General features: G+C 42.5%; 1 protein-coding gene across 1 annotated transcript in view; it reads left to right on the top strand.

Annotated features, from left to right (window-relative positions):
• The first annotated feature begins 4,636 nt into the window (after nucleotides 1-4,636).
• The window catches only part of LOC109944202 (uncharacterized), a 91,681-nt gene continuing 70,792 nt past the window's right edge, over nucleotides 4,637-25,525 (top strand). The window contains exon 1 of the mRNA XM_020548890.1: nucleotides 4,637-4,751. Coding sequence (XP_020404479.1) covers nucleotides 4,637-4,751 — 115 coding nt within the window. The remainder of the gene's footprint in view (nucleotides 4,752-25,525) is intronic.

Genomic DNA, 25,525 nt, shown 5'->3' with positions numbered 1-25,525 from the left:
TGCTCCAAGCCAAGCACGCTTATCTTGGAGGTTCCTTCGAGCTAGGCTTCCGAAAAAGAAGATGCACCTTGTTGGTATGGGTATTATATTAATTCTATTAAGCCTTGGGCCAGGATATCACCATCCTAGGGATGACGGTCCGAGATTGGACGGGGTGTTACAAGTGGTATCAAAGCCGACCCTCGCGGTTTCACGGGCGTGTGTGGGTTAGGGGTTTGGGTATATGGCGCATGGCACATGTGGGCCCATAGTGATCACATGGCATGGCATATGACGACACTAGACACACAGACGTGGCTAAGAGGGGAGGTTCCTAGATTGGGGTTAACCGACAAGGACTTCAGTCTTCTAAGGGGGTGGATTGTGATATCCTGGCCCCTGGGATGGTGATATCCTGGCCCAAGGCTTAATAGAATTAATAGAGTATCCATACCAACAAGGTGTATCTTCTTTCTCAGAAGCCTAGCTCGAAAGAACCTCCAAGTTAAGCATGCTTGGCTTGGAGCAATTTGGGATGGGTGATCGACCGGGAAGTTTTCTCGGGTACGTATGAGTGAGGACAAAGTGTGCACAAAAGACCCATGTTGGTTTATGGGGACAATATATGATCCTAGCGAGTTGCCAGGAGTAAGTACCATCGGTCCGAGATTGGACGGGGTGTTACAACATGTCCCAGGCATCAGCTACCATGGCTTGTCACCTGGCTGCTCCGGTCCATTAGCCAAATCCCAGCAATCATCCCTCACTGCTTCTGGTCTACCAGCACGAGCCCACATGACCTTCACCTCAGCTATCGACCATCATCCATGTGCTCCACACCTACACACCACAAGCCGACTAACATGGTTGCACATACATAATCTCACACTCTAGCCACTCCACTTACTACCCTAGAGTGCAACCCATTAACAATCACTCATCATCAACTCGAACCACAAGGAACAAGCCAACCCTGTTTTCGCATCGAGGAACCAATGCAATATTTTTAGAGTCTCCAACTGAAACTGCTAGATTTGTCTTTGGTGTATAACTACTGGGTTCATGAAGCTGATATTGTAAATTCCTTCTTTATAGCATCGTTGGATCTCCATCCTTCAGGATACATAGTAGGTGCAAGAGAACTATAATGTCCTTTGAATATATATGAATTACAGAACCTAGGTGTTGATAAGAGAAAGGTTGAGCGCATCATACTAGTATATCATAAATATATCCTCCAAATAGAGCCACATCACCTCAACGTTGTTGAACTAGTGGTCTAGTACATACACACCAATGGGTTCCCTACCATTGGCCAATTCCTTCATATACCAGTGGTGGAATCTACGCAATTGGGTTGTAAGTTCTCAACCTCTTCTGGTCGGACTAAAGGCTGACCATGCTTGTACTTCCATGCATACTGATATGATTACACATTTTCATTTGTAGATTTCTTTAATTGTTTTCCAAACATGCACTCATAGTAAGAGGTAGGTTGCTTCTTTACCGGCTTGCTCATCTTTGTAAAGAAAGATTTTTCTAAATGGTCTATTGGTGGATCCGTCTCTGGAACTTTCTTCTTGAAATGTTCCTTTGCCTCTTCATTAACTTTAGCTCGTATCTCCTTGCCCGTCATTTTGCAGGGTATTTTTTGGGTGCGGACTTATGTAAAGAGTCACTATGTGTGCTATTGCTCCTTTTAGAGTTGGGTTTAGATGGTTAAGGAGGTGAAGGAGGTGCAGGAGGTGAAGGAGGTGAAGGGTTCCTTCGAGGAGGTGAAGGGCTTCTTCGAGGAGGTGCAAGAGGTGACAAGCTCCTTCAAGTATGTGCTGGAGGTGAAGGGACTCTTCTAGTATGTGCAAGAGGGGAAGAGCTCCTAGTAGGTGCAGGAACTGAAGGGATCCTTTGAGTTGGTGGAGGGCCATCGACTATTTTAATGTATTTTTAGCCAAAGAACATATATATGTAGGGCATGTAAAAGCATGCTTTCATCGTCACCCTTTTGATGTCCAGCTCCAGACCATCGTATTCATCACATATCTGATCAACATATACCATAGAGCAATCGACTGAAATGTTGGCCATGTGGTATGTTCGCCTTAAGAGTGGTGGACGGGAAATACAATAAGCAACCTTAGTTGTCAGGTTTCTTATGCCTATATGTAGCTCACAAGCCATTGGATGGGCAACATCATCCATAGGGAACCATTGTCCTTCAGGGTTTTGTGCGGACACGCAGCTGCTACGTCGATTTAGGGGTTGAACCTATCTGCAGTAGGAAGGATCAACCCTTGTTGCGTTAGCTACTTTAGTTCCATTGCCATTTGACGTAGAATCTCATCTAGGATAGATGCTTTAGTCTTGGCTAATTCTTCCTCTAGGCTTCTAACTCTATCCACAACCTTTTCTTTTTGTCTCTGGCGACTCCTATAGGTATCGATGCTATCTGCAAACCCAAACTTCCATGGCTTACTCTTCTATCCTCTTGGATGACTAGGATGCTCTGGTTTGTTTAGTGCAATAGTAAGCTCATCATTCTCTCTATGAGGGATAAATTCCACTTTAGATGCCTTATCCACAACATATTTTAGCTTTTTGTAACTCTTTTGATGTTGTCTGTGTACGCTAAGGTGCCATCGTAACATATATGACCCCCATGTGCGTTGAACCAACGCTTCACACGCTCTACCCAAACATGATTTTCACGAATGACACCCTTAAGCAGTATTTCGTTCACATTTTTCCCACATCACCTCAAAATGTTTGTAAACTCTAGGTCCAAGTTTGTAGAAATACTTGTTGGCATTGGATTTATTTATTACTTCCTTAGTCTGACCCTCTTGGGATGCCTTATATGCAAGGAACGGTTCCCAATGACCTCTGTACTTTGGAAACTTATTAAAATATAGTCCATGTCCAGTCTTCTTAATGGTTTTGTATATGTTTTTTTCTTGTTGGTTTGAAATAAAATAGCCATTTTCTTCATGGCCTATTGTTTGACTAACTGCTCATGTTTGTTGTTGATTATGAACTATGCTTTCATTTCTGAACATTTCCTTTTGAGCTTTACTCACCACATTCACATCATCGGCTCTACTTGATTTCCACCTATGATTTCTAATAGGCACATGTTACCTAATCAGAAATCCACAATAATGTGTCATCTTAGTTGAAGTTTTTTCTGGATCCCTTGGTTCCCCGTCTGGCGCAATTTTGTTTACTATCATTTGGCTTTTGAAGTTCTTGGTTGATGTAGGACCTCGAGGCTTATGAACCTTGCCTGATCCTTATTCGAATGGCTAATAAAAATGAAACATAGAAAAATAAGTAACAAATAATGTAGAAAATATATTTTATTAGAAGTTGACGAAGCATAGTTATTTCATTTACATTAGTAGCATCAATGGATGTGTTTGTAGGATCTCCTTCTAAGTTTAAGTATGAATCTGGGTCTTCGACTGAATCCAGTTGAGCAACATTCAACACTTCGTTGATGATCTCTTCCATCATCTTCATTGCCTCTTCTCGGGGATCCATCTTATATAGAATAAATAGAACATCCAAGGACTATCTGTTGGGGCTTTACTTTTAGGATTAGATAGCTCAAACAACAATATAATTTTATTGGGTGGTGTTTATCAGCAAGGAACCCATCTTTGGTAATGTTATCTAGCAAAAAAGTGAGCTAGCATGTTGCAACACTCTTAAACTAAATTAGGCAAAGACAAGGGATATGTGGTTCTAGGTCATGAAAAATTATGGCTCTATGCCTATAGGACTATTTGGAAACAATGAAACTAACTAAAGGTAAGATGTGAACCTGGAGGTATCACATAAATATCTAATTAGCACTTTTCATATTGTCCTTTCCATACTATTTGTATAAGTCCAAGGCTAACCAAGAAACAAATGACATACTTGCATGGACACTATGTCAAAATATGATTATCCTTACAAGTACCAACCAAATTTTCCATGTGTGCAATTTTATATTTACCTTTACATTTTTAAAAGATATCCAATGGATGTAGTGTGGATGTGGGTATTACTGTGTGATCAAACTAAGCTTCTCCATCAAATTGGAGCTTATAATGTTGTTGTAACTATTGTAGCCAATTATGACACAATAATGTTCCTCTATCACAATAAACATAGATTGAACAATTTGGTACCCAATTCACAGATATCATTTGGTACATAATAAACACTATAATTGTTGATCCACATCCTAACATTTGGTACCCAATTCACATATACCATTGTAGCTTACCAAGTACTAGCCAACAATGAAAAATAGAACACAAAACCCCTATAATAGCACTAAACTACAAAACATGCAGGCAGCCACCATGAAGCCCTAAGGATCAACCTAGGTGGTAGATAAGATTGTTGTGGTGATCGAGTGCACCGATCAGTGAATGGTTGCGGTGGAGAAGATCGAGACCGAGCGCACTGGTGACCGGTCGGTAGCGGAGACGAAGACATCGGCGCAATTAGTGACGGTGGCAGTGGAGAGAATGTGTGTAGGACAATCAGGGATGGTGGTAGCAATGGTGGAGAAGATCGAGGCCGAGCGCACTGGTGAACAGTCAGCAATGGAGACGAAGACAATAGTGCGGTCGGTGATGGCGGAGTTCTAGAGAATGTGCACAGTACGATGGGGATGGCAGTAGTGGCAGTGGAGAAGATTGAGGCCGAGCTCACTGGTAACCAGGTGGCAGCAGAAACAAAAACGCCACCGTGGTCGGTGATGGTGGCGGTGGAGAGAATACGTGCTGGACGATCAAGGATGGCGACGACGGAGGAGCACTAGTGAGAACAGAGCGAATAACAGAGGGGGAGCGGTTCATATTTATGATCTCATTCCCATCTAGGTAGCTTTTGTACCAGTTGTTTTAAATAATCGGTACTAAATCTCCCTTTTGCGTTCACTCCTAGGAAGCTTTTGTACCGGTTGTTTTCAACAACTGATACTAAAGCTACCTTTTCCGTTCCCGCCTAGGCACCTTTTGTACCGGTTGTTTTAAATAACCGGTACTAAAACTTATTATTCAAAAACCGCTAAAATACCTAAGGCGGGAATCGTGAAATCAAAAAATGTGTGTGCGTCGGGGTTCGAAACCTAGCCACAAGGAATAGAGTGTTGGGTTATTCACCAAGGTTGCTAGTGAATGCTTGTGTTTTCTTGAATGTATTATTTTTATATATGTCTGTGTATAATTAGTTTGTATATATCAAAAAAATAAGTGTATATATATATACACACATATGTGTGTGTTTGTGTGTAGCTAGATTCAGATGTACCAAATTAAATTAGCATACATAAAACATGTATGTCTTACATAAAACTTAACGCTTCTTAGAATTACAATTCATTTTTACAATTCTCCCTTTGTTGTGAACAGAACGCAAATAGGGAGCATCTTCATTAGCTAACAAGGTACTTGTGTCAACATGTACTGAAAAAGGAGCTGCATCTTGAAGTTGGTCGTAGTCTTCTTCATCGTTGATGTCCTGAACTCCCATGATCTTCGATTTTCCAGGATGAACTATGTGTCAGTTAGGCACTGTATCGGATGGAACATCATACATTTTTAGCTTCCACTTGGTTTTGTTGACATGCATATCCATCACAAAGAAAACTTGTATGATATCCTTAGCAAGGAAGACAGGGTCTGTTGGGAACTTGCTCTCAAATGCTATGAGTTAAGAACAAGGCAACACAAAATATTAAATGTTAATGTCCTTCGTCCTTTGAAGCATTATTTCCCTTAGGATATAACAATCTTAGGACGAAGGTCATGAAGGATGTACCTTCATCATCACGATATACGTTAATGAAAGATAGAGCATATGAAACATGAAAGGTAACATGAATGATCATATAACATAATTCACATGCCTTCATTATATAATCTCGAATAGATAAAGATAATATTTAATTACATTTGTACCTTCGGCTTGACAGAAGGCAAAAAATCCAAACGTGGTGTTCGAGCGAATACCAGATAGCGTGAACAGTACAGGGGTACAGTTCATCTATTTATAGGCACAGGACGCAGCCTGTGAGAAATTACACTCATGTCCTTTACAAACGATTACAATCACAATACAAGTTATCATGGGCCGATTGGTCATTTCATCTTTAAGTCGGTGCATCTGGAAGTACGCTACGAAGCTCTCTGAATGATAGCTTCGGCTTTGTATCAATCTTCCGAAGGTGTTTCTTCTTATGGGACCTTCGGCAACAAAGCAGACCCCCAACAGTAGCCCCTTCACGGTGCCAAATCGTTTTCGTAACGAGCTTGGCCCGTGAAAATTTTTCTCAGGCTTCGGAATGCCGAAGGTCCGAAAAACACCTTCCCTAAGCTCGTTGTCGAGAAACGATTTAAATATTCCGAGTGAAAGGTGGTCCCACCATACAACGGGTACGCGCGATCTAGTGATTCACCTTCTTGGGCACTATGGTCCACTGTTCAGTGGGTGCGGGCGATTGTTCAGCGGGTGCGAGCAGCTTGACGATTCACTTTCCCACCTGCAACACTATATAAACAGACGGGTAGGTGTGAAGTTACCACAACATTTACTGCTATTGCACTGTTGTGCTGCCAAAAAAATTGACCACAACCGAAGCTTATTCACCGTACTCTCAATCGAAGCATCGTTTTGTTTTAGCTTCGTCACAAGAGGGAGCTTCGGCAAAGACAAACAATATTCATCTTCGCTAAAACGCAAGAAACTCAGCATCAAATGGCCACGGTGCGCTCGACAGCTAGGATAACCCGTGACGGAGAGGAGAGAAGCTACTGAGACTGCCCCAATCTCCGAAGTTATGAGGCGGTCGGGACTGGTTGTGACAGAAGGCGCTTCTGACAAAGGTGCACCTGCTATTGAAGCCAAGCAGGCAGATATTGAACAGGGCGATACTGGTGAAGAAGAGATTGATTATAACACCGCTATGCCATCCAAGCCCAGCCATTTGGATTTTGGGAAGTCGACTGTGTCCGAAGCTGATATGCCCATGATGACGAAGCTAGGCTACTTCGGGGAAGCCGAGAAGAAGTTGATTCACTTTGGCGGGGAAGAGACCATCCCGAAACCAAAAAATGATGAAGTGGTAGTTTTTAAGAGCTTCTTCAAAGCAGGGTTGAGATTTCCTCTGCACGGTATGATTGCAGATGTTTTGGAAAATTTTGAGATTTATCTTCATCAGCTGACTCCTAACGCTATCGTTAGGTTCAGCGTCTTTATCTGGGCTCTTCGAAACCAAGGAGTGGAGTTGCTCGCCGAAGCCTTCTGCCGTGTACACGAACTTCACTATCAGACGAAGGCTAGAGAAGATGGAGTACACAAGAACTTTGGCTGCTATAATTTTTCTTACCGCAAAGACATGAAGACACCGGTGGTCAGCTACCGCACCAAGTGGCCAACCAGTTGGAAAACTGAATGGTTTTATGTTAAGATTGATGAAAAAAAGGAGAAGCTAGTTCAGAGCCCGCTGAAGCTAACCTTCGGGTTGACTAGGCCTCAGTGCAACATGACGCCGGGGGCATCATGCCCAGATGCTGTGGGCGAATTTAGAGTTGTGTCTGAACATATTGGTACTAGGGATTTAGTTCAGGAGTACTTAGCTAACAGGGTATTCCCACCCAACGTTAAAGGAATGGGGTATGCCGAAGCTCAAAGGAGAGAAGAAAAAGAATGAACTTGTTCGGCTGCCCTATCATTTTAAGTTCAAGAAAAACTTCAAAGAACCCTGCCAAGAATGGTTGGATACAATTGAGGTTATGTGCAATGAGATCTTGGGCAATTATACGAAAAAAGAAGATCAATTGATGACTGCAGCCTTCGGCTCCCGACCAAAGCGAAGGTTGAATCGGGTAATGGATGCCCTGAATTTTGAATATCCTGACTATGAGCGATTGAACAAGGGCGCCGAAGGGCAAAAAAGAAAAAGAATTATTAGCATTCTGGGCAGACAAGCTGCTAGAATGGTGAAAGAAGATGAAGAAATTCTGAAGAGGAGAAAATCGAGCCCTGAGCCGAAGGTAGTTGCTCCAAAGAAAAGGAAAGTTGTGGCAGCGAAGCAGAAAACGACTGATATAGAGGAAGAGACTCCTTCAACACCTTCTGCTGCCGACGTGGAAGAAATCTTAAAGGTAATGACTGAATCCTTGCCTATCAAGCTAAGTCCACTGGAGCCACATCTGACGAAGCTTTTACAGAAGAAGAAGGAGCCCTCGACAGCGAAGAAGTCTGCTGGGCCGAAAAACGGAGGATTATTACTGTGACTGAAGCTATTGAAGAAACACCACCGCCGGTCTCGGTGTCAAAGACACCAGCTGTCGAGAGCGCTACAGCTATCGAAGCTGCACCTACCGAAGCTGCAACTGCCGAAGCTACAACGGCCGAAGATACAAATCTAGAGAGCACATTTTCTGATATTGATAAAATGCTTCTGGTTATGGTCGCGGAAGAAGCTGCTACAGCCGAAGAAGAGACCCTGGCCACAGTGCCTGGAAAAGAGAAGGAGGCGGTCGAAGATACTTCAGAAGGAGAAAATTTCAACTTTCAAAACTTAATTGGACAAGAATTGTCAAAGGCTAAAAAAGAAGAGCTGAGGGACTATGCCATATCTTGCGGGTACCAGCCAGGGGCGCTGCTCTTCGGCGATATTGACGATGAAAGCTTAGGTTGCCTCCGAGACCGAACTAGAGCGAAGGTTATCAGTACTCTATCGAAGAGTATTGGTTTCCCGAAGCTTGAGGCCGATATCAGCCGCTACTGATGACAACATATCATCGGTAGTTTATTCTATTCTAATTTCAAGGTAAGACTTTTCTTCGGCTTTTCATTGTTTTAACAACGAAGGTGTTTTCTGATGAAGGTTGCCTATGCACAGAGTATGCTATTAAGTAAGGCTTTGAGGATGCAACAGGACCTTGAAGATAAAAAACATGAGGTTATAATTGAAGGTTTAGAGAACAAAATAAAAGATCATGCAGCTGCTCTTGAAAAGAAAGATTTCGAACTTCAAACAATAGAGGGTTTACCGGCAGAAGCTGAAGCCAAAATTGCAAGATTGAATAGTGAACTCCTCTCAAAGTCAGAAAACTTCGAACAAGAAAAGCAGAAATTTGATACGAAGTTTGAGGCTGAAGTCGAAAAAAGTTCGAATTTGCAGAAATCATTGAAAGAGCTTCAAGATAGATGTCTAGAGTTCGGCAACCGATGCGTGCATCGGCTAAAGCAAGTCTTCAACTCGGTTGGAGCCAGTTCTGATAAATTTGATCCTTTGGTTGAAGACCTGCCAGGGACCTTCGAACATATTGAAGGCGAAGTTGATGCTCTTGACGAAGTTATAGCTGGACACAACGATTTCTGTGCCCTGCTAGCTTCTCGGGGCAGAGTTGTTGCCTTCATGAAGTATGGTTGCATGCATGGGAAGATTGTTAATAGACCAAACTTCAGCTTACCACCAGCAGATTTAATTGATATCCCCAGCCTGGCTCGAAGCATAGGAAACAGATTTATAATGCAAATCTAGACGAAGGGTGGGCGAAGCTTAGCTGGTGACGAAGCTCGAAGTCATCTTAAGCCGGTAATAAAGTCATACCTGATACTTACCTTCTCCTTGAAACTTGAGTTTACCATATAATGCTTTGATATGTGCAGGATGACAAAGCCGAGGAGCATTGAGACGAAGCTTAGTAGACGATGATGAAGTCGAAAACCTAGCTGTGAAAAAACTCTAGAAAAACTCTTGTATTATCCTTTGTAAAGAATATTGTAATTTGTAAATCATATACTGTTCTATAAATTTGTCCATACCTTGCAATATATTTTTACCTTTCTGTCAATGTATGAACTGCTTTGATGTGGACGAAACTTGTAGTTTTTGAGCCGAAGGCGAAAAACACCTTCCCTTATTTTCGTACACAACGAAGCATAAATCTGCTTTCGAAGCTGTATTCTTATAGCCGAAGCAACTGTCTGTGTCTGTATGATATGATGATGATCCTATGTATGTCTAAATGAATGTTTATGAATGCAATGTATGATGTAATGTATCGTGCCAATTGTTAGAAATATGCCCTAGAGATAATCATAGAGATGAGCATATTTCTTTGTATCCATGATATATATATTGCTTAATTGAATATCCATGGAAGGCACCTTGTATTGATTAGCAATTATGTGAATTGTTTGTGAGATTCTTTACTTATATGGTTATTCTAAATGATGTCCCTAGTCAGAGTCGATGACTAGCACATGTATTAGTTGATGACTACATTTCACAAGTCATGAACATGGAGATGTTAAACTAATAATGTGGGCGCATGTATGACATGAGGCTGGACCGACCCAACGTGAGATATTGTAATATAGTTCTCTTCTTGCAACATGAATACTGTATCCTTAGACCTGAGATTGTCGCATGTTCTCAAGATGTGAATTGACTTACTTAGGGACTATCAAACGCTATCCCGTAACTGGGTAGTTATAAAGGTAGTTTTGGGTTTGTCAGGAAGCATGCTATGAGGCATGGTCAGTCAAGATGGAATTTGTCCCTCTCTTTGTGAGAGAGATATCTCTGGGCCCCTCGAGTGATTGGATCAAGAAATGCATGGCCGTGCTAGGGTTAAGAGTTAACCATTGAAAGGATCCCAATCACAGTATCGAGAAAGAGAGGTCAGCTTAGAGCCAGACCAAATATCGTGAGACAAAGGGAACAACATGTACGTAATGTCGCAATGGTTCGTCTGATATGATCTTTACGTACACATAGGAGTTGACATGTCTTGCTAGAGGCCGCTGTCAATTATTGGGCCAAGTAAGAGTACTCGGGCTATGTCTATTTGTACGTGAACCTATAGGGTCACACACTTAAGGGGAAGGAAGCCTAATTCGGATTAGATCCGAAATTAGACTGGGCTTTAGGGTTAATGATGGGCCTCGGCGTCAGAAGCCCACCATAATGCCTATATAATGAGGGGCGGGGGCGCGGTTAAGGATAACCTAATTCGCCTCCAGCGAACTAACAGCCGCCGCCCACCTCTCGCCCTCGCCAAGCCGCCGTCGCGAACCTAGCAGTTCGGTACGCGGCGCTTCCTCCCTGTACGTGTGGATACCTCGGAGGTGCTACATCTGGAGCACTTGGGCGAACCGTGCGAGGACGTGAAGGACGCCGGCGACTGCACGGCACTGCTCGACGCGTTCGTCTACATCGAGACGTCTTCCGCTGCTCTGCGCGTCTAGTGGTAATTCCATGACCTATAACCGCAGTAGTTCTTGGTATTATGGGGATGAAAATTTTTGTTTTGCGCTAGCGTAGCCTCCCCGTAATCCAACAGTGGCATCAGAGGCAGGTTCTGCGTAGTTTTAGGTCTGGATCTAGGTTCATGAGATGGATCTACTTGATGCACGGTTTGATTAGATCAATTGGTTATAAAGGGTTGAAGTCGATTACATCGGATATGACTGGAGAGATCAGTTCGTCCTTCTCTGTTATGTGCGCGACTTGCCCCTACCGGCTGGAATCACCATCGGGGCTAACTGTGTACACAACTAGCAGATTGATGTAACAGATCAACGTCATGAGTGTAATCTTCTTTGGGTCGAAAGTCTCGGATTTGGGTTGATTTGATCAACCGCATGAGATTTCCAGTGGAATTTCCATACATACGATGCATGGAATCCTGTGAGGTTTTCAGGGCGCCGTGGCTATCTGCTGTAGTGGCGAACGTATAGAAACGTGTTTGTCTAACCTGTTTTTGCAGGACATGTGATCGGTATGGCTATTATGTGTATGTGATGCATGTTAATAAATTATTCATGACCTGCGTGTCGTGACCAGGGCAATACGGCTGGAGCCACATGTATTGTCCAAATTTAATGTAATGACCTGCGTGTCAACATGTGATGATCCAAAGCGTATATGTAATTTGTTTACCAGCATACGTTAGATAGGTCTTGAAGGACTCATCACCTGGAGGATGGCATACCTATATCATGGAGATGGAGATCATCGTGATGGACAGATTATTGGAGATGGGGATCACCATGTGACAGCAAGCCATACCGAATCACAACTGTTATGTGAATGCCATTCTTATTGTTCTACTTGTTTATATTGCATATAATTCCTTGCGTGCGATGTTATAAGTAGGACGATCCCTCATAAATGTTTAAGCTTTAATGCCTCTCCAAACCTTGCACTATCATAAGTCTTGTACAATTGGTGGTGGGTCTATGAAATTAGGGTGCCACCAGTTTTCCTTGACTAGATAGGTTTGTATCGGATACGAACTGCAGAAAGGGTTGGTTAACTTAAACAAAGTCAGCTTAATGGTTAAGGACTTTGAGGCATAAAGGTTGGGAGCCGAGACATAGAGATGTCACCCAACAACAGGAGTCATATATATGATATGATTAGCAAGGAGTTGCTTACCGATCTACCTTGTCTTCTAGCGGTGATGCTAAAGCTCACTAGTAGACTTGTTAGTTGTGGGTTCTGAATCACTAAGTATCAATCGAGGGATATTGATTTTAGTGGGAGTAGACTATTAAATGTTTAATATGATTTACTCTGTCATGGATATTTTTGTCTTAGTATTTTGCATTATTTTGTTGTAGATGGCACCTAGCACACCAACATTTACTTTGCGATCAATTCTTGAAAAGGATAAGTTAAATGGAACAAACTATACGGATTGGATCCGTAACCTGAGAATTGTTCTCAGGGCTGAAAAAAAGGAAGACGTTCTAGACACCCCACTGCCAGAGGATCCTGGTGAAAATGCAACTGCTGCAGCTAAAACCGCTTACAAGAAAGCAATGGATGCTAATCTTGAAGTGAGTTGCCTAATGCTTGCTTGCATGGAGCCTGAGCTCCAGATGCAGTTTGAGACAAACCATGAGGTGTACGATATGATCGTGGCGCTCAAGGATATGTTCCAGACTCAGGCTAGGACTGAAAGGTTCAATGTGTCCAAAGCCTTTCTGGAATGCAAGCTAGCAGAAGGCGCAGCAGTTGGGCCACACATAATCAAAATGGTTGGTTACAGTCAGAGATTGGAGAAGCTAGGCTTCCCAATAAGCCAAGAGTTGGCCACTGACTTCATTTTGGCATCTCTTCCGCCCAGCTATGGAAACTTCATCACGAACTACCATATGCATGGGGCGGAGAGGGGCCTCAATGAACTATGTGGCATGCTGAAAACAGCAGAGGGGGACATAAAGAAAAGCGCTGGCAGCAGCGGCCATGTGATGGCGGTCCAAAACAAACCCAACTTTAAGAAGAAGGGTAAGTCTCAAAAGAAGAAGGGCAAGGCAAAGGATACAGTATCCAAGCCAAATCAAAAGCCCAAGGCTGGACCAGCTGCAGATGCAGAGTGCTTTTATTGCAAAGAACTTGGTCACTGGAAAAGGAATTGCAAGCAGTACTTGGCCTCTATTAAGGATCGCGGCGGTAAGGGTACAGCCGCAGCAGGTACACTTGCTATTCACATTACAGAAATTTTTCTTGCTGATTCTTATATTAATTCTTGGGTATTTGATACCGGATCGGTTGCCCATATTTGCAATTCGATGCAGGGAATGATAAGAAGTAGAAGCGTGAAAAGAGGAGAAGTTGATTTCCGGGTAGGCAATAATGCAAGAGTTGCTGCGTTGACCGTCGGGACGATGCAACTCCACCTCCCATCAGGATTTATTTTGGAGTTAAATAATTGTTATCTAGTTCCTAGTATGAGTCGAAACATTATGTCTCCTTCATGTTTGATGAAGGATGGTTATTCATTTGCGAGTGAAAACAATGGTTGTGTGATCTCTAAGAATGGCATGTTTGTGGCTTTTGCATCCATTATGAATGGGTTATTCATTTTAAATCTTGATGATGCACCTATCTGTAATATTAGTGCTAAAAGGCCTCGGCCTAATGATTTAAGTCCTACCTACATGTGGCACTGTCGTTTGGGTCATATAAGTGAGAATCGCATGAAGAAGCTTCATTCTGATGGGCTTTTAACTTCGTTTGATTTTGAATCATACGAGACATGTGAAGCTTGCTTACTTGGTAAGATGACCAAGGCGCCCTTCACTGGTTTACCGGAGAGGACGTTAGATTTATTGGAACTCATACATACTGATGTGCGCGGACCAATGAGTACGACAGCTAGGGGAGGATTCCAATACTTCATAACCTTCACTGATGATTTTAGTAGATATGGGTATGTCTACTTAATGAAACACAAGTCTGAATCCTTAGAAAAGTTCAAAGAGTTTCAGAATGAAGTAGAAAATCAGCGTGGCAAGAAAATTAAAGCACTGCGATCAGATCGTGGTGGTGAATATTTGAGTCATGAGTTTAGCAATCATCTAAAGAGTTGTGGAATTGTTCCACAGCTTACGCCGCCTGGAACGCCTCAGAGGAATGGCGTGTCTGAGCGACGTAATCGGACTTTATTGGATATGGTTCGATCAATGATGAGCCAGTCGGACCTACCTTTGTCGTTTTGGGGATACGCTCTAGAAACAGCAGCTTTCACACTAAATAGGGTACCGTCTAAGTCCGTAGTTAAGACACCATATGAGATGTGGACTGGGAAGACTCCCAGCTTGTCTTTTCTGAAGATTTGGGGTTGTGAGGTTTACGTCAAGCGACTACAGTCGGATAAACTCACTCCAAAATCGGACAAGTGCATGTTCGTGGGATATCCAAAGGAAACTTTAGGGTATTACTTTTACCACCGGTCAGAGGGCAAAGTGTTTGTCGCCCGGAACGGTGTGTTCTTAGAGAAAGAGTTTCTCAAAAGAGAGAAAAGTAAACAAAAGGTGTATCTTGAAGAAGTTCAGGATGAGCCAGTGGGACAAGATTCAACAAGTGATGCTAATGTAGCAGAACAAGTTGAGACGTCTATGGCAAGAGAATCACCACCACAACCACGAAGATCAGCAAGGCTTCGCGAGGCACGAGGAGAAGTGCTATTGTTGGGCAATGGGGAAGTGTTGTTGTTAGACAACGACGAACCTGCAACATATTCAGAAGCGATGATGGACCCAGATTCCGAGAAATGGCATGTCGCCATGAGATCCGAGATAGATTCCATGGGAGAAAATCAAGTTTGGAACTTGGTTGACCCGCCTGATGGTGTTAGACCTATAGAATGCAAATGGATCTATAAGAAGAAGAAAGACATGGATGGAAATGTTCACATCTATAAGGCTCGACTTGTTGCAAAGGGTTTTCGACAAGTTCAAGGAGTTGACTATGACGAGACATTCTCGCCAGTAGCGATGCTTAAATCTATTCGGATCATTCTAGCTATTGCCGCATATTTCGATTATGAGATTTGGCAGATGGATGTCAAAACAGCTTTCCTTAATGGAAACCTAGATGAGGACGTGTATATGATACAGCCCGAGGGTTTTGTCGATCCAATCAATGCTGGAAAGATATGCAAACTTCAGAAATCCATTTATGGGTTGAAGCAAGCATCTCGGAGTTGGAACATTCGTTTTGATGAAGTGATCAAAGGGCTTGGTTTTCATCAGAATGAAGAAGAAGCTTGTGTTTACAAGAAGGAAAGTGGGAGCGCTGTTGTATTTCTGATCTTGTATGTGGATGACATATTATTGATTGGGAATGACATTCCTATGCTGGAGTCCGTCAAGGCTTCACTGAAAAAGAGTTTTTCTATGAAGGACTTAGGGGAAGCAGCATATATTTTGGGCATAAGGATCTATAGAGATAGGTCAAAGAGGCTTATAGGATTAAGTCAAGATACGTACATTGACAAGGTTTTGAAACGGTTCAACATGGAACAGTCCAAGAAAGGTTTCATACCTATGTCACATGGTAAACACCTTAGCCAGATGCAATGTCCTGCTGAGCGAGAGCGCATGAGTAAGGTACCATACGCCTCAGCGATTGGATCAATCATGTATGCCATGATAAGTACACGCCCAGATGTTTCATACGCTATAAGTGCTACGAGTAGATACCAGGCTGATCCAGGTGAGGATCACTGGACAGCGGTAAAAGGCATTCTTAAGTACTTAAGAAGGACTAAAGATATGTTCCTGGTATATGGGGGTAAGGAGGAGCTCGTTGTAACTGGTTACACCGATGCTAGCTTCCAAACTGACCCAGACGAGTTAAAATCGCAATCAGGTTTTGTGTTCACAATAAATGGTGGTGCTGTTAGTTGGAAGAGTTCCAAACAGGAGACTGTGACTGATTCTACAACAGAAGCCGAGTACATTGCAGCTTCTGAATCTGCGAAGGAAGGTGTTTGGATAAGAAAGTTCCTCATCGAGCTTGGTGTGTTTCCTAATGCATCTAGCCCATTGAACCTCTACTGTGACAACAATGGGGCTATTGCGCAAGCTAAGGAGCCAAGGAACCACCAGAAAAACAAACACGTACTGCGGAAGTTTCACCTCATACGGGAATTCATTAGGCGGGGTGAGATAAAGATATGCAAAATACATACGGATTTGAATGTTGCTGATCCTTTGACAAAACCTCTTCCACAACCTAAGCATGAGGCACACGTGAGATCTATGGGTATTAGATATCTTCTAGATTAACTCTAGTGCAAGTGGGAGACTGTTAGAAATATGCCCTAGAGATAATCATAGAGATGAGCATATTTCTTTGTATCCATGATATATATATTGCTTAATTGAATATCCATGGAAGGCACCTTGTATTGATTAGCAATTATGTGAATTGTTTGTGAGATTCTTTACTTATATGGTTATTCTAAATGATGTCCCTAGTCAGAGTCGATGACTAGCACATGTATTAGTTGATGACTACATTTCACAAGTCATGAACATGGAGATGTTAAACTAATAATGTGGGCGCATGTATGACATGAGGCTGGACCGACCCAACGTGAGATATTGTAATATAGTTCTCTTCTTGCAACATGAATACTGTATCCTTAGACCTGAGATTGTCGCATGTTCTCAAGATGTGAATTGACTTACTTAGGGACTATCAAACGCTATCCCGTAACTGGGTAGTTATAAAGGTAGTTTTGGGTTTGTCAGGAAGCATGCTATGAGGCATGGTCAGTCAAGATGGAATTTGTCCCTCTCTTTGTGAGAGAGATATCTCTGGGCCCCTCGAGTGATTGGATCAAGAAATGCATGGCCGTGCTAGGGTTAAGAGTTAACCATTGAAAGGATCCCAATCACAGTATCGAGAAAGAGAGGTCAGCTTAGAGCCAGACCAAATATCGTGAGACAAAGGGAACAGCATGTACGTAATGTCGCAATGGTTCGTCTGATATGATCTTTACGTACACATAGGAGTTGACATGTCTTGCTAGAGGCCGCTGTCAATTATTGGGCCAAGTAAGAGTACTCGGGCTATGTCTATTTGTACGTGAACCTATAGGGTCACACACTTAAGGGGAAGGAAGCCTAATTCGGATTAGATCCGAAATTAGACTGGGCTTTAGGGTTAATGATGGGCCTCGGCGTCAGAAGCCCACCATAATGCCTATATAATGAGGGGCGGGGGCGCGGTTAAGGATAACCTAATTCGCCTCCAGCGAACTAACAGCCGCCGCCCACCTCTCGCCCTCGCCAAGCCGCCGTCGCGAACCTAGCAGTTCGGTACACGGCGCTTCCTCCCTGTACGTGTGGATACCTCGGAGGTGCTACATCTGGAGCACTTGGGCGAACCGTGCGAGGACGTGAAGGACGCCGGCGACTGCACGGCACTGCTCGACGCGTTCGTCTACATCGAGACGTCTTCCGCTGCTCTGCGCGTCTAGTGGTAATTCCATGACCTATAACCGCAGTAGTTCTTGGTATTATGGGGATGAAAATTTTTGTTTTGCGCTAGCGTAGCCTCCCCGTAATCCAACACCAATGAATGCCCAAACACACACATACGAAGCTTCATCCACAACCTTCATTCCCTTAGGAATGACTGAAGTCTCTTTGCCATTTATTTTTCGGCTGCACCACTTATTTTTCGGTGTAAGTTCTGTATCCCCTTAGGAACGTCTTTTGAACTTCTTTGCCTTCTATTTCGGCAGTATTCGTGTTGACTTTTCGCGCTTCGCCTTATATTTCAGTGGTATTTGACTTTGCATTCCCTTAGGAACGACTTTTGAGCAGAAAACTTACACTGCGCTCCCTTAGGAACGACTTTTTGTAGCTTCGTCGTGCTCTGCATCCCCTTAGGGACGACTTTCGAGCTTCTCCCTATTTTTTCCTTTTTCCTGCACTCGATGGTGCACGCTCAGATTTTACATTTACATATTTTGGGGGATTTTGCTCTTGTAGAGCTGAATAAGAAAGGAAAAATTACAAACTATGGCCCCATTAAAAACCTTTCTCCCCCTTTGGAAAGGAAAAGGGTGCCATGAAAAATGAAAAAGATTACATCAATTTATACATAATACCGTTGAAAGCTCATCTGCATTCCAAGATCTAGGAATGTCATTGTCATCCATATCCTTTAATCTGTAAGAACCGGGCCTTGACGAAGATACCACCAGAAAAGGTCCTTCCACCATCAGCTGTAGTTTTCCCACTGTGTCCGGATTAGCCACTCTCTGAAGCACCAAAGGCCCTGGCTTGATATTTTTCAGCCGGACTTTTCTGTCACGCCATTTTATTGTTTCAGCTTGATATTTATTGATATTTTCCACAGCCTGAAGTCTGGTCCCTTCTATAGTGTCTTTTGCCACGTGATAATCAGCTTCGTCTTCTGTCAAAGCTATTGTTCTTATGACCCTGTTTTAGCTTCTTCTGGGGTTATAGCTTCGTCACCAAATAATAACTTGAATGGCGTAAAACCTGTTGATCTTGATACGGTTGTATTGTGGCTCCACACCACTTTAATCATCTCTTCTGGCCACTTTCCTCTAGACTGATTAAAGATTAGCTTCATTATTCCTGTCATTATAATACCATTTGCTCTTTCGACAAGTCCATTTGACTCTGGATGTCTAACTGACGCAAAATGAATCTTCGTGCCGATTTGATCACAGAATTCCTTAAAAGCTTCGGCATAAAACTGTGTTCCATTGTCCACAGTTATAGCCTTCGGTACGCCGAAGCGACAAACAATGTTTTGACAGAAGAATTTCTGGACTGTGACCGAAGTTATTGTGGCCAAAGGCTTCGCTTCAATCCACTTGGAAAAATATTCTACAGCCACCACAACATATTTTAAATGGCCTTGTGCTGGTGGAAGTGGACCTAACAAATCCAAGCCCCATCTTTGCAATGGCCAGGTTGGCTGTATTAATTGGGTTAACGACGAAGGTTGTTTCTGGTCTCTTGCACATTTTTGACAATTTTCGCACTTTTGAACCAGGTCTGTTGCATCTGAAGCTGCCTTCGGCCAATAAAATCCTTGTCTGGAGACCTTCCCCAGCAAAGGTCTAGACCCAATGTCAGATCCACATAAACCTGCATGTATTTCCTTCATCAGCTCTATACCTTCAGTTCTGGATAAACACTTGAGAAGTGGAGAGCAAACTCCATGTTTGTATAACTCCCCTTCTATTATCACATATGGTCTTGTTCTTGCCTCCATTCTCTTATTATAAGCTTCGTCATCTGAAAGACAATTACCTTGGAGGAAAGATATAATCTCAGTCCTCCAATCTTCACTATGGACAGGGGATATTGTAAGTACTGCTCTTTCGAGGAGTTCAACCGAAGGTGCTCTAATTGTCTCAAAAAATACTTCCAAAGGTAGAGGAAGCCCCTGTGCCGTTGACTTGGCTAGCAGATCAGCATGCTCATTTTCCCCTCTTGGAATATTCTTAACAGAAAATCCTTCGAAAGAAGCTTCAAGCCTTCGAACTGTGTCTAGATATTTCTCAAGCTTCGGATCTCTTGCCTTGCAACTCTTGTCAATATGACCAGAAATAACTTGAGAGTCTGTTTTAAGGACTGCCCTTCTTATTCCCATTGCCTTTAACTTTCGAAGCCCCAAAAGTAGAGCTTTGTATTTAGCAATATTATTTGTACAACTGAAATCAAGCCTTGCCGCATAGCATGTTCTGACTTTGGAAGGTGCAACTAGGATAGCAGCCGCACCTGCACTGAAGGTTCCCCAGGAACCGTCGCAGAACACTGTCCAAGCTTCGGCATCTTTATTTGCTTCTTCTTCCTGAGCCCCTGGCGTCCAGTCAGCGATGAAGTCTGCTAACGCCTGGGACTGAATTGAGGATCTATGCACGTAGTCAATACTGAATTCATTAAGCTCCACAACCCACTTTCCAATCCTTCCAGTAGTTTCTCTGTTCCTCATAATGTCCTTCAGAGGCTATGATGAAGGAACAATTATGTGGTATTCTTGAAAATAATGTCGAAGCTTCCTGGAGGCCATTAAGACAACATACAACACCTTCTCCAATTCTGTATAGTTTTTCTTTGATAAACTTAGAACTTCAGAGACAAAGTATACTGGGGCTTGGTTTTTAATTTGTCCTTCAAGCTTCTCCTGTACAAGCGCCACACTCACTGCAGAATGCGAAGCTGCCACATACAATAGTAATGGAGCCCCTGGCGCAGGTGGAGTTAATGTTGTTAGATCAATCAGATATTGCTTCAGCTCTTCGAAGGCTTTCTATTGAGCTGGGCCCCATTGAAAAACTTCGGCTGACTTTAGTATTTCAAAGAATGTCAAGTTTCTTTCTGCTGATCTGGATATAAATCTATTCAATGAAGCCAGTCTTCCTACAAACCGTTGGGCCCCCTTCTTTGTGCTTGGCGGCTCCATTCGAAGGATAGCTTCGATCTTGCTTGGGTTAGCTTCAATCCCCTTCGTTGAAACTAGACAGCCAAGGAACTTACCCTTCTTCACTCCAAAGACACATTTTTCAGGATTTAATTTCAGGTCAGCTTGCCTGAAATTAGCGAATGTTTCTTGCAGATCAGTGATATGATTTTCTTGCTTCGTGCTTTTTACTATGATATCATCAACATAAGTTAGCACATTTCTGCCTATCTGAGAATGAAGGACCTTGGCTGTCATTCTACTAAAGCTTCCTCCAGCATTCTTGAGCCCCTCAGGCATCCGAAGATAACAATAGGTGCCACTGGGAGTTATGAAGCTGGTCTTCGGCTCATCCTACTTCTTCATCCATATTTGATGATATCCTGAGTAGCAATCCAGCAGACTCATAAGTTCTGAAGAAGCTGCTGCATCTACAAGAGAGTCTATCCTTGGTAATGGAAATTTGTCCTTCAGACAGGCCTTGTTAAGATCCGTGAAATCAATACACATTCTCCATTTGCCATTGGCCTTCTTGACCATAAAAGTGTTGGCTAGCCACTCTGGATATTTTACCTCTCTGATAACACCAGCACTGAGAAGTCTTTTTACTTCATTCTGAGCACCTTCGGCTTTATCATCAGACATTTTCCGAAGCCTTTGCTTTCTTGGCCTGAAGGATGGGTCGACATTGAGTGAATGTTCAATGACGTCTCTATTGACACCACAGAGATCATTGGCCGACCAAGCAAAAACATCTTTGTTGTTGAATAAAAACCTTATCAAAGTTTTCTTCTGCTCTTTAGATAGCTGAGATCCCAGCAGTACCTTCTGCTCTGCTATGTCTTCACGTAATAGCATAGGTTTTGGCTGATCAGCCGAAGTAGCCTTCTCTCTTCTGTAATTGTACTGTTCACAAGCTTCGGCTCCATCTATATTGTGGATTGCTTTTGAGTCTGTCCAGTTTCCTTTGGCTTTTCTAGCAGCTTCCTGACTCCCATGAACAGCAATGGGCCCTTGTTCCGAAGGTATCTTCATGCATAGATATGCTGGATGAAGTATTGCTTCGAAAGCATTGAGTGTCCCACGACCAATGATTGCATTGTAGGGATATTCCATATCAACGATGTCAAACACAACCTGTTCAGTCCTTGTGTTGTGGACGAAGACGAAGGTCACTGACATCGTGATTTTGCTGAGTGCTGCAATTTGCCTTCCTCCGAAGCCACAAAGAGGGTGTGTAGCATCATGAATCTTGTCTTCTGGCTCTTGCATCTGTCTGAAGGCCTTAGAAAATATGATATCCGTTGCACTGCCTGTATCAACCAGAACATTGTGGACCAGAAATCCCTTGATGACACAAGATATGACCATAGCATCATTATGAGGGTAATCCTTGAGCTGAAGGTCCTCCTGGGAGAAGGTGATTGGGATGTGAGACCATTTGGACTTGATGAAGGGTCCCTGCACCCCAACATGTTGTACCCTTCTCTGAGCCTCCTTCTTCTGCTTCTTGTTGGTCGGTTCTGAGCATGAACCGCCTGTTATCGGGAGCACCAGCTTCGTAGCCGAAGCAACTTCAGCTTGATTGTTGAACGAAGCCATCAGCTCAACAGTGGAAGTGAGTTCACCGGAGGTGGGCGCCAATGTTGGGAACTTGCTCTCAAATGCTATGAGTTAAGAACAACGCAACACAAAATATTAAATGTTAATGTCCTTCGTCCTTCGAAGCATTATTTCCCTTAGGATATAACGATCTTCGGACGAAGGTCATGAAGGACGTACCTTCATCATCACGATATACGTTAATGAAAGATAGAGCATATGAAACATGAAAGGTAACATGAATGATCATATAACATAATTCACATGCCTTCATTATATAATCTCAAATAGATAAAGATAATATTTAATTACATTTGTACCTTCGGCTTGACAGAAGGCAAAAAATCCAAACGTGGTGTTCGAGCGAATACCAGATAGCGTGAACAGTATATGGGTACTGTTCATATATTTATAGGCACAGGACGCAGCCTGTGAGAAATTACATTCATGCCCTTTACAAACGATTACAATCACAATACAAGTTATCATGGGTCGATTGGTCATTTCATCTTTAAGTCGGTGCATCTGGAAGTACGCTACGAAGCTCTCTGATTGATAGCTTCGGCTTTGTATCAATCTTTCGAAGGTGTTTCTTCTTATGGGACCTTCGGCGACGAAGCAGACCTCCAACAGGGTCATCTCGATATCCAGTCATATTATAGTCAATGATTGTTATTTTGTACTCTACGTCAAGCATTACTCCTCTTCCATTTAGCTTCACCCATTGACAATGAAATAAGGAGATCTTCAAATAAGGTCCATACTCGAGTTCCCAGATATCCTCGATGTAACCATAGCATGAGTTCTTATTTCCATCAGTATCTATGCCATATATCTAGACACCACTATTCTGGTTAGTGCTCTTGTTGTCTTGTGATCTTGTGTAAAATGTGTACCCATTTAATGCGTATCCTTGGAATGTCAAGATCGAGGAGGATGGAGCCCTAGCCAACCATGCCAATTCCTTATCTATACATGCGTTGACTATTAGATGTAGTTGCAACCAGAAAGAAAAGGTATCCACATAATCACGTGCAATCCAAGGGTTGGACTTCCTCGAGTTTGGATGACGTATCAAGTTCTTGTGCTCCTCAATACATGGAGCCACCAAAGAAGATTGTTGTAATTTTGTATAATGTGCTTTATCAAATGAAACAACCTCATTAGTTTGAATTATTTTTCTTTCAAGAGTTTCTTTTCTCGATAATCTTCCCTCGTGATATTATAACGAAACACCAATAGGCCTAAGTTCATCGATATAGTCTACATAGAACTCAATCACATATTCGATTTTGTAACCCTTAGCAATGCATCCTTCGGGGCTAGAACGATCGTGCACATACTTCTTAAGAACTCCCATGTACCTCTCGAACGAGAACATATTATGCAGGAAGATAGGTCCTAGAATACCAATCTCTTTTACAATGAACCATAAGATTTGTCATAATATCAAAGAATGATGGAGGAAAAATTAGTTCACAACTAACAAGGCATTGTGTAACATCATTCAATAGGTTATCTAGGCTACTTGGATCAATTATCTTCTATGACACCGCCTTCAAAAAAGTGCATGGCTTTGTGATTGTTTTTCTAACATTACTCAAAAGAACACCCCTCAACACAATCGGAAGCAGTTGTGTCGTCAGCACATGGCAATCATGAGACTTTATATGCCCAAATTTCTTGTCTTCCATATTTATCAACCTTTTTACAATAGAGGAGTAGCCAGTTGGGACTTTAATATTGTTCAAGCATTCAAACATGATGTCCTTTTCTTTCTTGCTGATTCTATTGCTAGCAGGACTAAGATAATGTTGTCCTTCCTTGTCTTCCGAGTGAAGACCCTTTCGCTGATTCATAACTTTTAAGTCCTTCTGTGATTCGATTGTATCTTTGTCCTTCCCATATATGCCTAAGAAACCAAGTATGTTAGTGCAAAGATTATTTGGAAGATGCATTACGTCAATTGAGTGGAGAACATCTAGAACTGTCCAATAAGGTAGCTACAAAAATACTGACTTCTTCGTCCATATTGGTGCCCTTCCATCTTCACTCAAAGCAGGTTGGCAACCAGATCCCTTTCCAAACAATATGTTTAAGTGTTGTACCATCCATAACACAAAAATGTCACTGTGGTGAATTGGCTTGGCACGATGGTCTGCTTGCCAATTCCAATGCGTACCTTTATCTTATTAATGGGTGTTTGGCCCCCAGATATCGATGATGACCCATGTAAACAACTTTTCTATAATGACATAGATACGAGTTATCAGTATCATCTAAGCAATGGGTGCAGGCCCTAAATCCCTTGTTGGATTGTCCTGACATATTTGAAAGTGTAGGTCAGTCATTGATGGTTACGAATAATAGGGCACGTAGGTCAAAAGCCTCCTTCTTGTGCTCGTCCCACATGCGTACACCTTCAGACCACAACTGCAATAGCTCATTCACTAATGGTTTTAGGTGTACATTGATGTTGCTACCAAGTTGCTTTGGCCCTTGAATAAGAGCTGGCATCATAATGAACTTTCACATTGAACATAGCCAGGGAGGTAGATTAAACATATCTAAATTAACAGGCTAAGTGCTATGATCACTGCTCTGCTCACTGAAAGGGTTCATGCCACCGGTGCTTAAACCAAACCTTACATTTGTTGCATCATGTGCAAACTCTAGGAATGTTCTATCAACTTTACACCATTACGAACCATCAGCTCGATGTCTCAAAATAGCTTTCACCTTACACTCTTCCTTGTGCCACTTCATCATTTTATTATGCTCTTTGTTATGAAATAAACGCTTCAATCATGGATATATAGGAAAGTACCAATGATTTTAGCTAGTATTCTTTTCCTATGGGGTTTGCCCTCAGCATCAAGAGTTTTGGCGCACCTTATCATATATCTTGATGCTTTGCAAATAGGGCAAACTTCTAATTTCTCGTTCACCTCACCACGATATATACAGTCATTAGAACATGCATGTATCTTCTATACTTCTAAACTGATAGGGCAAACAACCTCTTTGGCTTCATATGTTGATGCTAGCAATTTGTTCCCCTCTAGAAGAAACTTATTTATTAGACTTAATATCTCATTAAAAGTGTTGGCAATGATACCGTTTGTTGCCTTCCATTGCAGCAAATCCAAGGTGGTACGTGACTTTTTGTTGCCCTGTTTACAA

The sequence above is a fragment of the Zea mays genome, chromosome 2, assembly GCF_902167145.1.
Source record: "Zea mays cultivar B73 chromosome 2, Zm-B73-REFERENCE-NAM-5.0, whole genome shotgun sequence".
Taxonomy (NCBI): Eukaryota; Viridiplantae; Streptophyta; class Magnoliopsida; order Poales; family Poaceae; genus Zea; species Zea mays.
The sequence above is the reverse complement of the archived record's forward strand: the minus strand, read 5'-3'. Positions and strand labels throughout refer to the sequence as shown.